Source organism: Centruroides sculpturatus, unplaced genomic scaffold (assembly GCF_000671375.1).
Source record: "Centruroides sculpturatus isolate CEXI.00-Female unplaced genomic scaffold, Cexi_2.0 scaffold447, whole genome shotgun sequence".
Classification (NCBI taxonomy): domain Eukaryota; kingdom Metazoa; phylum Arthropoda; class Arachnida; order Scorpiones; family Buthidae; genus Centruroides; species Centruroides sculpturatus.
In genome coordinates, this window is record NW_019384728.1 from 143,940 (window position 1) to 161,238 (window position 17,299).

The 17,299-nt window shown below is 28.1% G+C and overlaps 1 protein-coding gene across 8 annotated transcripts in view; it reads right to left on the reverse strand.

The window, feature by feature from the left end:
* Positions 1 to 17,299, reverse strand: part of LOC111628144 (centrosomal protein of 290 kDa-like) — a 70,336-nt gene that overhangs the window by 36,441 nt on the left and 16,596 nt on the right. For 6 of the 8 annotated variants that reach the window (XM_023371878.1, XM_023371877.1, XM_023371875.1 and 3 more), the window contains exons 7-10: positions 14,821 to 14,910; positions 8,353 to 8,475; positions 4,732 to 5,028; positions 4,475 to 4,545 (exon numbers count right to left, since the gene is read on the reverse strand). In XM_023371878.1, the coding sequence (XP_023227646.1) occupies positions 4,475 to 4,545; positions 4,732 to 5,028; positions 8,353 to 8,475; positions 14,821 to 14,910 (581 nt within the window). Of the gene's footprint in view, positions 1 to 4,474; positions 4,546 to 4,731; positions 5,029 to 8,352; positions 8,476 to 14,820; positions 14,911 to 16,407; positions 16,477 to 16,548; positions 16,652 to 17,299 lie in introns of those variants that run through there. The other 2 variants (XM_023371882.1, XM_023371876.1) reach the window with 2 other exon arrangements.

Consider the following 17,299-nt stretch of genomic DNA (forward strand, 5'->3'; position numbering starts at 1 on the left):
AGTCACAATGATGATAATGCTAAATACAGTAGTCATTGACTTACTGATATAATCTAATATCTAATATTTTATCTAAATCTATTTTTGCAAAAGAGTATAAAATTAATTAAATCATCATCAAGATAATGATTCATTTATAAAGTAATTTTTAATAATTAGTTTTTCTCAATAGTTTAAACGATATCTGTGGCTGATCAAATGCCTCATACTGTTTAGACCAGTGGTTCTTAACCAGTGTTCCTCAGAACACTAGTGTTCTGCAAACTTGTTGCAAGTGTTCTACAAAATTATGAAAGTGGCATACTAGCTGAAACTATGATTATACAAACGTTAGCATAAATTGAAAACTTATGCTAAAGTTTGTCTGCATTGTAAACTTGAATTTGCACCTTGCCTGCATTGTAAACTTTCAGTTTACAATGCAGGCAAGGTGCAAATTCAAAGGCACAACTTGCATTTTGCAGTTGCTCTTTGTTTGCATTGAACTTTATCCTTGTTACCTTTGCAAAGACAAGAAACTCAGATATTATATCTAAGCAAATTTTTTTGCATAGATAATCCTTAGTTTCAAAAACATTACTGGCAACATTAAAACCTACACTAGATCAAGTTGTAAATATGTTTAATTGCATCAAGTCAAGAAAATATTTAAAAAAAAGGGTTTTTTTTTTTTACAAAGTTTGAATAACTATGGAAGCTCAGTACAAAATTTTTCTTTTGCATGCTGAAAGTAATATGGTTATTCAAGGATAAAGTAGTATTCCCATGTTTTTAGAACTTAAGAATGAATTGTAGGCCTTTTTCCAAAATGAAGGTACAAATGCTTTTATAAAATGTCTTAAAAATGATATTCGGTGTGATAAATGGCATTTTTAGCCAATATTTTTCATTACTTGAATTACGTTAATACAAGTATCCAAGGAAAAAATTAAAATATTTTTACATCCACTGACATTTCAAGAAAAGTATCTCCGAAAAATCGCATTTCAGAAAAAAAAAAAAATAGGCATGTATAATACATGTTTCTTTGCTTCACAATAAAGATGTCAATGTATGTACTTCCATTATAACAAAACATTTAACACTATTGGAAGAAAGATTGCAAGTTACTTTCCTTCCTTAAATATAGAAAATTATGAAATCAATTTGACCCAGTTAATATATCAAGTTGGAAATTTTCATTACAAAAACTATTAGTTAGCTTGTCAATGCATGGTACTATACAGGTAACCCCCGTATAACACGGTAGTTATGTTCCAAAAACTTGCCGTGTTATGCGAATCCGTGTTATACGAAACAAAGAACTAATACGAAAAGGAGGGTTAGATTCCAAAAATTAAAAAACATGCTAGTATATTTTCATAATTAAGATAAATATCTTCATTAAAATTTTTTAAGTGATACACATTAACATAAATTAAACAATGTTTTCTTCGTCATCACTAAAAACACTATTAATTAACTGAGAGTGTTTTCTTTTTGGCAAGTTATCCTTATCCTCTGAGCATTTTTCTGCATTATCTTCAGATCCATGCTTTACCTATTGCAAAATGTTTGTAATTTTAGATTGCTCGCTTCTAGTTAAAAGGTCTTTATAAATTTCCTTATATGGTGCTAAACACTTATGAAGAATAAAGCAAGTATGGAATAAGGGAAAAACATTCGGCAACATCAGAAGCATTACGTACTTAAGTACTAATAGTTAACGAAGATGATAATTTTCGTGAACTATTATTAAGTATGTAAAAATTTATTACATTTCCTGTTGTACGAGTTTTACCCAATTCTCGAACCGTGTCAGAGTGAATCCGTGCTATAAAAGTACCGTGTTATACGGGGGATGGTACAAATTCTCGAACCGTGTTAGAGCGAATCCGTGCTATAGAAGTGCCGTGTTATACGGGGGATGGTACCAATTCTCGAACCGTGTTAGAGCGAATCCGTGCTATAGAAGTGCCGTGTTATACGGGGGTTACCTGTACATTAAAAATGAAATTCTCTGAAATAATTCTTGAGGAATTTTGGATTTTTCTCCAATCTGATAACCAGCTCTCTCCATAAGGACAATAAAAATTTTCTTAGCAGTTTTCAATGTAACATTTGCGTGAGATGGGATCTCACATTCAACAACACATAAATTCAAAAACAAGAAGACTAATAGCTACCCTCATTTCTTTGTCTATATATTACATATTAGACTTGATATTGATGAAATCTGCAAAAGCCAACATGCTCAGGTATCCCATTATAATTTATTTAAAGAAGTTCCATTTTTATAAAAGATTTATTTTACAGTTTTTACAAATACAATTTTTTAGATTAATGTTTTTTTTTACTTTTATGTATTTTATGTATTCACATTCATTCATATTTTTGTTGTTATTTTGTGATCTTAGTGATTGTGCTGTTCTGCAAATTTTTCTTAATCTAGTGTTCCGTGACTTCAAAAAGTTAAGAACCACTGGTTTAAACCATCTTTAATAAGACCTATTTTTAGATTTTTAGATATTTTTAATGTATTTTTAATTTATGAGAGGGAATCAAGTTAAAATAATAATTTGGTTTTATAACTTTCATTGCTATTAATAGATGTGATTAATTGGCATTATTTTTCCACATAACCTGAATAATCAAATATACTATGGTTTTTATTTTTGGGATCTTATAGATTCCAATGATTAAAATGCTAAATATACTTAGATCCTTGAAACTTTTTCATGAATCTCAGTGTGCTTGAAACTTTTTCATGAATCTCAGTGTGCTTGAATTAAGAACTTTAAAATGTAATCATTTATTGATTAATCTATTGTAGCAATGAATAATTTTGTTAATTACATGACTGAAGAATTTAAAAAATGAAATATTGTAATTATATTCAAAAAACAGAAAATAAATGAATATATAGATTACCACCAATTTTTTGGCATCTTTAATCTAAAAAGAAGTGTGACAGGGAATTTAAAATTCCTGTAACTGTCGACTTATTCACTGAATAGCCACAGACTTGATGTCTATATTGCAGTTCTTGTTTATCCCTTTATTCTGTTCATTTTTTAACTCATTTTAGTTACATATAACTCTAGATTTGGTTTCTAAAAATTATATAAATGTCAATGATGTAAAGCAAAAACCATTTAAAGTACAGTAGAGTGTCGTTTATCCGAAAGCATTCCAGTCGGCAAATTTAAATTTTTGCTAGTGCTATGGCGCTGCAATCTTTGGCTATATCTTGGGCTACTCCAATATTTTTTTCGTTGGGTATGTGTTTTAGCTGGCAGCACTGGCACTTTTGTGTGGTGTTTTTCTGAGGACTGTGTATGGTGCTGAATCGAACATTTTTGATACTAGATCAACTTCTAAAGTATATAATTTTTTTGGTTTTTATATTTTTCAATATATTTATTTTGTTTGTACAAAATAAAGAAATAATTTTTAACGATACAATAGCCACGATTATTATTTTAAAAAGTTTACGTTAGGCTTAACATCAATGAAAATTCAACGTGAAGCGACATGCAACGAAGAAAAATTTCAACATGGGATAGGTTAATCTATTTTTTCATACATAATCGGTTATCCGAACAACCCCAGTCCCCAATTGATTCGGATAAATGACGCTCTACTGTATACCTTAAATTAAGTATTACTAAAAACTTAAATTTAAACACTTTAAATTTAAGTTGTTAGTAATGTTTTCAGCAGATGGCCCATATATTGTGGCACTTGGATACATGCTCCTTTTCAGCTGGACTGCACTTTTCCTAATTCCCAATGGGCCCCAAATTCCATAATCAACAAACAACAGAAAATTTATGACTTCTGGCCTATTCTGTAAATAAAAAAAATACTAATAAATGATATTTGTCCCATGTCCACTATTTTTATATAGTTATTTGTCATATTTTGATCAAAACCACATTCCTTCTTTTCAAGGCCAATTTAGCCCAAGTGCAACTAGCACTATCTTGTAGAAGTTCTAATTCAATGTTGAAACATAGAGTTAGAAGCTTCTTGCATAATATACATGCCCTTTTTTATAGTCTGTAGGTGCTGCTGGTTGTTTTAGTCATTATATACATGTAGTTTCAGTTTTTGTTTTAGTACTGAAACTAGATTTGAGTGACTAAAACTAAGTTTTAGTTTTAGTTTCAGTAAACTAAAACAATGGTAGTTTCTAGTATTCAATGCTATTTTAGAAATGTAAAAGACATATAATTGTAATCCACAATTTATTATTGAAATGTTATATGACCTAAGATGATCTGACAAAGCTTTGGAACCAGTTTGATAGATAATTGATGGTTAACTTATACTATGGTATTAATAACAACTTTAAATTAAATGCATTTGCAAAATGCTTGTATCAAATACTTATTAAAATTATTTATTGCTGCAATAGTTATAATTCAAACAGGTGTAATAGTTTAAAAAACATAAATCATTTTTATTTTATAATTATTAAAATAAAACATACTTATCTCTAATCCTTATCATACTCTTGCATTCTTTGATTTCTGTAACTGCATCTGCTAATCCATACTGACCCTAAGATTAATTATAAAGATAAGAATAAAAATCTTTATTTTTTAATTAAAAATATTTGAAAAGCACTCATAAATATAAAAATAACTTTTATTTAAAATAAAGTTAATTCAGCTTTTAAATTCAACAATGAATTAAAAACATGTATGATTCTAAATACAAAATAAAAAGTTATTATTATAAACCTACCATTTCATATTGTCGCATACGATTCAAAGCTTCATTTAGAGCTTTATCCTTCTTCTTTGTTTCTTCTTCAATTTCAACTAGCATTTCTTGAGTTAATTCAAGAGCATGTGCAGTCTCATGTAATGAATTTTGAAGAAGAGCAACCTTATCAGACTGCCTATTTTTATTATCATCTTTTCCATCTTCTAGTTGAAGCTTTAAATTTTCAATGATTTCAGTACTTTCTTCAATGTCTTTTGTTGCTCGAGCTAATTGTTGTTTTAATGAATTAAGCTGTCTATCTTTTTCTTCAAGAGCCTTTTATATATAAATTTTAATTATTGTTTTCATATTTTCTCTCTTTAAAAAATGTAATTGCATAAACCAATCCATAGTATATGTATATGTTATCTTTAAAATAAGTAATATATTTACTTAATTAAAAGAATTTAATTTTATTTTATTATTTTTTGTTAACAATATATCAAATCTGAAATACAACAATGAAAGTTTATTAATAAATATAATTTTATCTATTGATATTATACATTAGAACAAACACAATAAAATTTAAAACTTCATATCTTAAAATACAGTAGTACCTCAGGATACGAACGCTCCAGCATACGAAATTTTCAGGATACGACATGAAATTTGAACATATTTTTGCTCCATGGTACAAACAAAAACTCACCATATGACATTACGTTCGTTTGCAGCACCATTTTTTATTCACTTCTGTTCATTGATCTCAGTCCGTGTGTTTGCTTCGTCATGGAAGGATCTTGCTCGATAAAGAAAATATTAAGGTATTATCAGAAAGTGACTGATTTTATTGAAAAGAAACATCCCAAAAAGGTTCACACTGGCTGTATTGCTTCTCAGTTTAATGACATTTGCCTAAGTCATTTTAGAAACATTTAAAAAAGTAGGCAAAGTCAAACCTCTTTGGATAGATATTTTACCAAGTGACCTCTATCCAGTGAAAGTGCTGGTGGAAGTGAAGGAAAGAAAGCAAAAAGCAGTGAATAAAAAATTTAAAAATATATATATAAAACAGAAAAGATTAAAAAATTAGTGTTAAGTTACTTTAAGTTATTGTTACATTATGTTATGTAAGTTAAGTTTTAGTATCATTTCCCTTCTCCCTCTCTTCCGCCACCAGTTTACACCTCCACCGTCGTCTATCCTCAAAGGTAAAGTGCAAATAAAACTACATTTTTTTTTATCAATTATTATTCTATTATGGTTATTTATACATTTACAACTACAAAATGCATTTTTCAGTGTTTTCCTTACTAAAGTTTTTTTTTCAATGTACTACTTAGCTTTAATTTGAGTGTGTTTTTCGTGTTGGAACGGATTATTTGGTTTTACATGTAATCATATGGGGGAAAAATGATTCACCTTATGACATTTTCATGATATGATCTCAGTTTTGGAACAGATTAATTTTGCATCCTGAGGTACTACTGTACTGTACTGTACATTGATGTAAGATAGAAGTTAAAATACTGAATAACAAAGTATTAATTTATAATGACAGACATTGTGAATTCAATGTTCTAATTTAATATCATTTATATAAAGTCAAATATAACATCAAAAATTTGCACTTCAGTAATCATTGAAATATTTTCTTCAAAAAAATAATCATTTGTTATTCAATCATTCTAATTTTCATTTTTTAAATCTTATTTACTAAAATATATTTCTTATTACATCATTACATGTAAATGATTGCTAAATTTTGGAAATACATTCAACAAAAATAATCAAAAATATTCATGATAAACTATACTAAGAATACCATAAATAAATTTGGAAAAATAAAAGATTATATAATTATTAACATCATTTTACGGAGTTTCCTAAAAAACACTGATTAGTCCAAAACAACACTTTCCTTGTCAAACTTTCACTTTCTCATTCAATAAACAGACAGTGTGGAATTTTATATTACCCCTATCAGCTTTGACAAGACATCTTTGCAATGATAATCCTGATAGGAACAATGTATAAAAATCCATACTAAAGATGAGATAAATGATCCTGAAAATATGCAATATGGCTATTGAATGGCAATTTATGAAATAAAAATGATTGATAAGGCAAACATTGTTTTGGACTAATCAATTCTTTTAGGAAACTCAGTAAACTAAGTATCACAGTGTTGTTTCAGGATTGACTAACATCAAGTTTTGTTTTCTGAAATATAAATTAGATCACAGTTTATAAGATTTATTACTTAGATTTATATTTTCACTAGTAGCTCGGGACACCCCTTAGTGGGCATTCTTTACAAATTTCTATGAGGCACAGTTCCTTTGACTTTTTTGTTCCTATCAATATGCTCTACAGCTCTGTTAAAGTCCGAATGGTAAGATTTATCCTCCGAATGAAGAGGTGGCGACCCCCCCCAAACTGTAGACCCCTGTACTAACAATAAAGTCAAAGGAACCATACCCCTACTCGCGACCCTTCGAGAGATATAAGCCCCTGAAATAATAAATTCCTATTACAAATATACTGAATTATTTATATTGTTATATTGACTAAATAATAATTTATTGGCCAAATGAATAATAAAAATTTATATTGTTAATTTAAATAAGAATTAAAATTGTTAATTTGAATGTTTGAAATATGACACACGATAGGGGCGCCTCTAGTGTCCGTTATCAAACGGTTACGGGACAGACGGATACCCATTGAATGGGTTATATATATAGATATTCAAAAAGTAAATATTTTGAGATAGTTTACAAATGACAATTTTTAAAAATTATCAAAAAACATAAATGAAAAGCTAAATAAATTTTACAATTACTTTCTCAATTACACATTTTTTTTTAGTTTAATTCTTATTCATTTTCATTACATATTTACTATATAAAACAGAAAAACTGGGCAGTCTTTGTCATGGTACGACAAAAATGGCCACTAGGGGTGCCCCTAGGCTATATTATTATTTAAATTAACAATATAAATTATTACATATATATATTTTTATATTGTTACAGTATAATTCAGTATATTATTATTTTTATTTGTAATAGGAATTATTATTATTATTATTATGCTTATCTATCTACTATATATAACTGAAAAAATGGCCAGTCTCTGTCAGTGTATCGAGTGCCAGCAAAGCATAACGGCAAACCTAGGAATTGCCAGAGTCTGTGCTCGACTCTTTTTGATGGTATTCAGCATGCATGCTGCTTGCTGTGTTATTTAAAAAGAATTGGATATAGTGATGTAGGTCATAGTGCATGACAATGATAGTTATGCTTTTTTGTTTCATTATTATGTTTTGAACTGGAGACAGGATATTATGGTATTTCTTTGCAATCATAACGGAAATATGTAGTATCTTATTGGTATTTTGAAAGTTATTTCATGAGAATTGGATGTAGGAATGTTGGTTTCAGTACATGACAATGATAGTTAATGGGCAGTTCACTTTCAACAGTGTTCTGCCAAATGTCTCTACACTTTAGGTAAACCATTTGTAATTATTTATCATTGCTATGCATGCTAATTATTTAGTATGCCTCTATGCCTGCATTAGGCCTTTTAACTGGTTAAAGTATAAAATAATTACAAAATGAGATATAAAGAAAATATAATATAAAATATTACCTTGCTGAGTATTGCAACAGTAGCATGATCTCCATCTAATTTAAAAGAAATCATCTGTGATTGTAATTTTTTTACCAAGTCTTGATAATGAAGTATTTCTTCTTCTTTTTTCCTTAATATTTCCTTTAAAAATTTGAATCTAATGTTATTATATACATTACTCAAAAAAAGATGTAAAATTATACAAAATAATTCATAAATTATTCAAGTAAAGAATTAAATGTTATATAATTGTAAAAGTTTTTAAATAAAAAGTATCATATATTTTTATTATAAAAAAAGAATCTAAAATCTTAATTTTAGATCTAAATTTTTTTATTGAGTTTTCTTACTGAAATTGTATCAAAGTCAGAGTCAGAGAAGAGAGAAATATGTTTGTATTATAAATTGGTAACTTAAAAAAAAAAAAACAAAAAAAGATTTTGTTAATTTCAAAGAGATTGATACGAGCATAAATAATTACTGTAAATATTACTAAAGTAAAATTTATTACAGATTTATAACAAATTAACTTTGTAATGAGATATACCACTTTTAAATCTACAAGAATATGTAAGTGTAATGTCAGTAAAATGTTTATATAAGTATTTCATGCAATGATTAATTTCTTTTTCTTAATAGTTATGAAATAAATAACCTCAGTTATACAACATCTGTGTAAAAAGTGCTACATTTATCATAAATGTAAATATTTAGCAAAGATTTATATAAAATTATTAAGGAAAATTTAAATTGCTAATGTTCATTTTTCATTAACTAATTTTATTGTAAACTGCACATAATCAGATAAGAAATGCATTATTTAATTATCATAAAAACCAACCAAGAATGAAATTTTAAAATAATTTAAAAGATATTTTATATACAGTACTTTCATATTTTGATACAGATAATAATTCCATAGATTCATACATAAATTGTATTAAAAAACATTTAACTAATGAATATTTTATTTTCAAAAGCTACATATATCAAAAATGTAGTCATGTATTTTTTCTGTTTTGATCTATTTTCATTTTATCAAATTAAATCAAACAAAATTCAAGATTTTATTTTAAATTTTGGCTCAATTTTATTGTAAAAAGACTCATTGTTTCAATTAAAATAGTGTTCACTTTATCTCTTTACACTTCTTCACTGATCAAACGAATGAAAGTATTAAAATGACAGTTCTTAGACAATTTATTTTTCAAATCAAATGTTTATAGATTTTTATTTTTTGTTGTAATTCAGCAATGTATGGATTTCTTAATTAAAGAAAGATTCTTTCATTATTATAAAAATATATAAATTGTAAATTGTTGCTAATAAACAAAAAATTAAAACAACAAATTTCATTAGATCAAATAAAGTTTATCCTTTTGAATCAATAGACTAATTCAATCTCTCTAATTTCATCCACAAGTTGAATCAGTATAACAAGTCCTATTAATAGATTATAAGTTAGTCACAATAAACTAACATTAATAAAATAATATTTAAAAGACCAGAAGCATTAATTAATTAATTCATTAGGTCAACATTACATGAACTGTTTTAAATAGTCCATAAATTAATAATTTTATCTTATTTAAATTTAAAGCAATTTGAGATAATTATTTTAAAGATAATGATAATACATAATATAAATTTTTTTATTATTAAAATATATGTTTTTGCATAACATTTGACGTATCATCTGTTTAGTTTAAATATTGCTTACTTAGAAACTAGGAAATTACTATCATCATCATCAAATCTTTATTCGTATTAGGCTCTAGCCTGTTACATAGGAAGTTATTATTAGTACTGTACATTGATATCATATTAAGTAAAGTGATTAATGATTCCCAACTGGTCATAACAAACTTGTTAACATAATCATACAGTTTATATATTGTTTCTATGTTGACTGAGTGAAAAAACTATACATCGATTTTTCCAAGGTATAGTCACTTAAGAAATGAAGACCATACCTCTGTCTTAATTCTTTAGCCTTTTCACAACTACAAATCAAGTGACATTTTGAAAAATTATTGTTACATCTCAGGCAGACATTATTAGAATACATATAAAATTTATTATTAATCAATATAACATCTTTGTTAAGTCTAAGTTGAATAAAGAATCTTTTGATATTAAATGGTAAGTTTGTCAATATATAGTTATTGATGTAAGGATATTCCAGTATCATGCTGTACCAATCTGGTAATTTATGCAAATGAATATCTTCAATATCATGAGATAATGAACTTTCCAAAACATTCCAAATTAATTGAGTAATTCTTCACTTATCTCTGGTGTTTCCAAAAATGGCCTTATGGAAAACCCATAACTATTAAATACTTTAGCCAATTGACTCACCCAGTTTTTATTCAGACCATTCAATAAAGATTTATGATATAATTGTTTCAGTAGGATGGTTGAAAGCTGTCTACTATCCCTCAACTTCACAAGGAATTTAATACATCTTTTTATAAACATTGTATTTAATTTAAATCTACTCAGCTCCAACCTAAGTGCACTACCAGGTACATTACACTCTAATGAAAATATTTTACATATAAATCTATTCTGAATTACTTCCAGTTTCTGATATTTAGAGAGATACTAAATTGGAGAGGCATAACTCACTGCGTTTACATTAATAGAGTTAAACAGCTTAAACCGAACTTGAATATTTTTTAGCTTGATCATTGAAAACAACTACACTGCATTATTAATTAGCTTTAATCGTGGATGTACTAACTTGTTTATCAAAGGATAGAGTAGGAGTTAAAATAACCCCCAAGAACTTGATTTCATTCACTACCTTTAGCTCTTCCTTATTAATATAAAAAGACATATTCTTCCTGGGGAGTCTAGCCCCATTTCTAAAAATCATTACACATGATTTGCTAGTGATGATTTTAAGTTTTAACTTTGTAAAATAAGTCATCAATGCCTGAATTTTTCTACACAACGCAGCTGCAGTGGGAGTGATTATCACAATATTGTCAGAATAGGAGATTGAGTGTACAATATATTCATCAATTATGAACCCATCATCATCTCTATCAAAACAATAGTTTATATCAAAAGTGTAGAAATTAAAAAGATGAGGAGACCAAGAGTCTCCTTGTAGTAAACCCGATTTATCTTAAAAGGTGACCACTTCTTGTTATCTTGCTTAATGATCGCATCATACTGACCAAACAATGAGCCTATAATTTTCACCATTTGGGCCTCAGCCCGATATTGACACATTTTGTTTTGCAAATCTGTAATGCTTACCACATCATATGCTTTCTCGATATCCAGGAACAGTGCAAATACCCTATGTCTTTTTCTATGGAGCTGAATTTGGATGTTAGCTGTTAGTACAAAAAGTGCCAGTTGTGTGCCTCCATTCTTGATAAATGCAAACTGGGTAATGTTCCTATAGTTATTGTTATCAATCCATGAATTAAACTTAGTTAATAGAATTGAAGTAAAAAGTTTACGGAAGGTAGATAATAATGCGATAGGTCGATAATTACCTAGGTCCATTCTATCACCTTTTTTATACAACATATGAAATATCACTTTATTCCAATTGTCTGGGACTATACTCTTTTTATAAAATTCATTGAATTGTCTATAGCTAGATAATTGATTATGTCTGTAGGTAGATTTTTAACTATATTGTTAGGGATGTCATCACTACCAGCTGCTGTTTTTTCCTTAAGTTTTTTAATGCATTGCTGTAACTTTTGAACACAAAACACATCATTACAAGATTTTTCCACAAGACAAGTACCTATAGTATCATTTGGGCTGATTTTACTACGATAGTCAGCTGAGAATATCTCAAAGTGTTGATGCCAACTGATGTATGGTACACGGCTTGTAACACTTGTTATTCTGAAGGGTCATCGGAACCTATTTACAATACCCCAAAATGCTTTTGTATCTTTTAACTCTGTCAATTTATTACTAATTTCCGAAAAATACTTTTTCTTTTTTGCTTTTACATAATTTATATATACCCTCTTATTTTCTAAACTTTTTCCAAGCAACTTCAAGATTGGTTTTCCTAAACTGTAATAAGCTTCTTTGTTTTCTTAACTTATAATAGTAGCACTTGTTGTCAAACCAAATTTGTTTATTTCTCAGCTGCTTATTGCCTGGCCAGTACTTAAACCGATAAGCTTCAATAATTGAAATTAGGAATTTATAATTACCTATCGAATTATGTTCTTTCTCTTGAAGTAATATATCTTCAGTTTTGTTGGGGATTTCTTCTATAAGTTTCAATATATTAAATTTTCTACTCATAGATAATCTCAAGTCTTCTTGAACTTGTATTGTTTTCTTCCTAGTATTTATACCAAACATATTTTCCAATATTTTCAACTGAATTGCGTAATGATCAGATTCATCTATATTAAGTGCTGACACTTTAGTACATAGGTTTAACATATCTTCAAAACAGATAATATAATCTATAACAGATTTAGCAGAATGGGCTATAAATGTGAATTCACCGTAATATCTCCAGTTACCCTGCCATTTAGTATGAAGAAATTGTTTTTCTGTAAGTCCAATAAGATTTTCCCACTTAAATTAACCAGTTTATCTTTAGATTCTTTTCTATTATTAATTAATATCAGATCTCATACCTCTATAAATCGTGTCCAATTTGTCTCCTATGTGAGCTTTGAAATCAATCAGTCATTGGCCAATGACTGATTGAACTTCATCATAGCACTTCGAGTTATCTACCGATGAGAATAAATAGATCAATGCAACCACTATACAGGATTCACCCCAAATTACTTGAAGAGTCTGATTCAGTTCTACCAGGATAAAAATATAATTTTAGGTGAGATAAGATTGCACTAAATCACCAAAAGACCTTTGAATTAACAATAAAAGTCCTCCAGATGGACATCCAAGCCTCTGTCTCCTTTGGGCATTGCTGTGCAAGACCCAATATTTATCTTCTAAAGATTTTTTTTCTACTTTGTTTATGTCGATTATCCACATCTCAGTGAACCCGATAACTGAAAACAATTTTAAATATTGTTTTATAGAATCTTTATAAATTTTTTCATACAGACCCTGAATATTCCAAAAACTTATACTTAAATTAAACTATTGGCTTCTTCTTGATTTTTTCGTTCAAGCACAGTTGGGGAGGTCAAGTTAACTTTACAAGCGTGATTTTTCTTTCCCGTATTCCTGTTTTCAACTTCTGATTTACTCTTAATCTCTCCCATACTCGTTGCTAAACTTCATATGCCCTCTGTCAAACTACTCATAAAAAATGCTCTATTTGAATAACTTCCTTCAGATTGATATCATAAGTGAATAATGTCTTATCTTTTATATAGTAATCATCTCTTACCACTATTTTGTTACCTCTAGACTTTTCCTGGATAATCATAGGAAGTAATCTTTTCTTTCTTATTTGCAATTGTTTACACAGATCAGATGTGAAAACTAGTTTCCCTTTCTCTTTGTTTATTAATTTAGGTTTCGTTTTCCAAAATTCTCATAAAATCAAATTTCTCTCATATACAGAACTTATTAGATAATTTAATCTCTATTAGATAATTTAATCAAACTATCTACTGAACAGTTATCCAAACTTAACTCTGTATTAATAAAATGATTAATCTCCCCAGAACAGTCAGTTGTTGTAAAAGGAAAGTTCTTAATTATGATATTATTCTTAGTTTTCTCATTTCTCAAACTACCAATCTGGAATTCTAATGTACCTTTCAGAAGTTTACTACTCCTAGTTATTTGATCAAGTTCTTCCATGTTTTGAAAAACTTTGTTTAAGTCACCTTTGAGTTCTTTATTTTCTTCCTTCAGTGAGTTGACGTCAGTCTTAATCGCTTGCAAATCAGTGTTCAACTGCATAAACTTCTCTTGGATCAATTCGTAAACTGCTTTTAAGGTATATTGAGAATCTTCAGCTTCTTGTACTTCCACCTTCCTCACTGACTCAAAATAATCATGAATATTCAAAATCCTTGCGGTCCCTGGTCTAGCTTTAGAAGAAGACTCTGTAAATTGACAGTATCCCTCACATGGTAAGTCCATTAGCAGGTTGTTCTTCTCCAAATCCTTGAAATTCTTTTTGCGTGGTCTTCCACATCCCCTTTTCTTCATATCTGAATGTTCTAACTCCTGAAGTGAGTGGGATAGAGGACTGGGGTTGGTCTCAATACCTGCTATAATTAACAGACACATAATCAATTTCAAACTTAATCTGTTAACAACTTTCCAATCTTTTGGCCGAACCATGATCCATAGGACTATTGTCATAAACACACCAATATAATACTATTAATCTCTAACGAAAAAGTCACCAACACCTCCAACAAACATGTTAACTCCCAATAATAAATAATTTAATATGGTAATAAATAAATTATACTAAATTTAAAAAACACAATAATAAATAATAAAAAGACAATATTTAGAAAGTGTAAGATCTAATGAATAAACTATTTTTACCTTCCACTCTTGCACTCTTTTGCTAACTGTAATTAATATTTGATCATCACTGTCATCTTTAAAGCTTTCTTGTTGGCTAAAATTTGCAACCTATATAAAAGTAAATGTGTAAATATAAAAGTTTTATGCAAATAAACATATTTAAAGCAATGTTAAAGTAATTGTAAATTAACACTGTCTAAAATTTATTTTTAATTAATTCTTTGTTAAGTGTTAATTGTAGTTTGAGTCACTTCCNTTTTGGTTTGAAATGAATAGAAATTATTCGATTCTCAGCCTTTTTAAATCCTGGGTCTCACATATTACTACTTTATTTTTTACTCAATACATTTGAAATTAATCAATTAAAAGTTAAATTATTTTATTGACTGATGTTATAAGAGCTTATATTTTAGAGAAAACTAATTTAATATATTATAATATTAAAAAAAATAATTTTCAACTAAAATTTATTGTTTATGAATTTAACTGCAAATTTGAGAAATATTAAAATTCAAAACAGTTATTTTAAAATAATTTTTTATTCAATTAAAAATCTTAGACAGATCTCAGAAAGAATTATCAAGAATATAATATATTGCTTTAGTGACAACTTTAGATAATAATATATAATTTATTTGCATAAGTTAATTAATGATCAATAATGAATATGGAAAATTTTCTGATCAAGTTTGTAGAAAAGTTGTTTCTAAAGCATTTCCTAGATTTCAGCTAATTATTTCAAAAATTTTATTAAAGACAAATTATAAAAAGAAAAATGATTAATATATATTTAATTTAAACTGCCATAAATTTTCTTAAGACAAGATCGAGTAAAATCGCATCTTCATCTTCCTCCAGATTTGGAGACTAGGATAATAGCAAATCCAGAAATATATTTTCCCAGACACCCAAATTTTGAATAAGTCAACCAATATAAAAATGTTTACAATTTAAAGTTCTGCAATTTTTGAAAACTGCAGCCCAATAAATTTATATTATTAAACTAGCTGTTACCCGTGACTTCGCACGTGTGGATTTTGCAAGCAAACCCCATTTATATTCAGTACTTCAACAACCATAGTAACTGTTATATAACACCTACTACTGAGAATGATGAGAATTGCTGAGAATCAAATGAACTATTTTCAATTTGATCAATTTTCTGGAACGTTTACAATCATTCTATTATTGAACCAATATGCAATAACAAATCTGAATTTAAAACGGTTTGAACATTTGGTTAAAAAATTGATATTTATAACAATGTCTGAAATGTTATCAATTTAATACACCTAAGTACTCAATGAAGACTAAATGTAGTTGAAAACAAAAAATCTCATCTAAAATAGTACAGTAGAAGCCGTTCTTCAGGTTAAGCCTTAATCCTTTCCCTCTCCCCATGGGGGAATTTCGTAAAATCCCTTCTTAGTGTGCGTTTTCATAATGTACCCTAACTCTGTACAAAATTTCACCTCTTTAGGTTCAGTGGTTTGCTCTGAATGATGATGAATCAATCAATCAGTCAATCACTCACTCACTCAGTCAGGAGAAGTAATTTTATATATTTAGATTACATTCTTATATATATATATATTAAAAACCAACCTCATTTTTATAATAATCTCTTTCTTTCTTAAGTTCATGCACTGCTGCTTGTGACTGATGAAACATTTCCTATTAAAAAACATACAAATGAATAATTTAAAAAATAAATTATTATTATTATTATTTCAAATTTCTATTTACATTTATGTATGTTGTGTATTGGGTATGCTACTCAAATTTATTTGTCTGCTGATCTGGGAACACTTGCAGTCAGCATTATGTTGAACTGGCAGCATCAGAAACAAATGGTATTGGCGCGTGCTTCTTCAATGGGTAGCATGCTTGGATTACATATTTTCTCTACAGAACATTAAAACAGTCATTCGATTTATTAGTTAAGTGTTTTCATTTTACTGTAGCTATCGATATATTTTCTGGTTCATCGAGGTGGATCTGAACCATCACTTATGGATCAGAAAATGTATTGATACTACAGTAAAATGAAAACATTTAACTAATAAATCGGATGACTGTTTTAATGTTCTGTAGAGAAGTACATGTAATCCAAGTTTGCTACCCGTTAAAGAAGCCTGCACCAATACCGTTCATTTCTGATGTTGCCAGCTCAACATAATGCTGGCCAAAGTGTTGCCAGATCAGCACACAAATTTCGGTAGCAGACCCAATACACAACAATGTATGATATATTACATAATATTGTCACTAAGTAAATAATCTCATTATAACTATATTATTTACTTACATTTCAAAGTTGTTGTATGAAAATGATTAAATAATAAGCAAACAACAATAAAATATAAATTCTAATGCAAAAAAAACTCCATGCTTAATTTCAAAATACAGCTTTAAAAACAATCATATCTTACATTGAATGCAAATTGAATCTGCATTCTTCATATTATTGAAAAATGTATGACCAGCTAAAGTATAC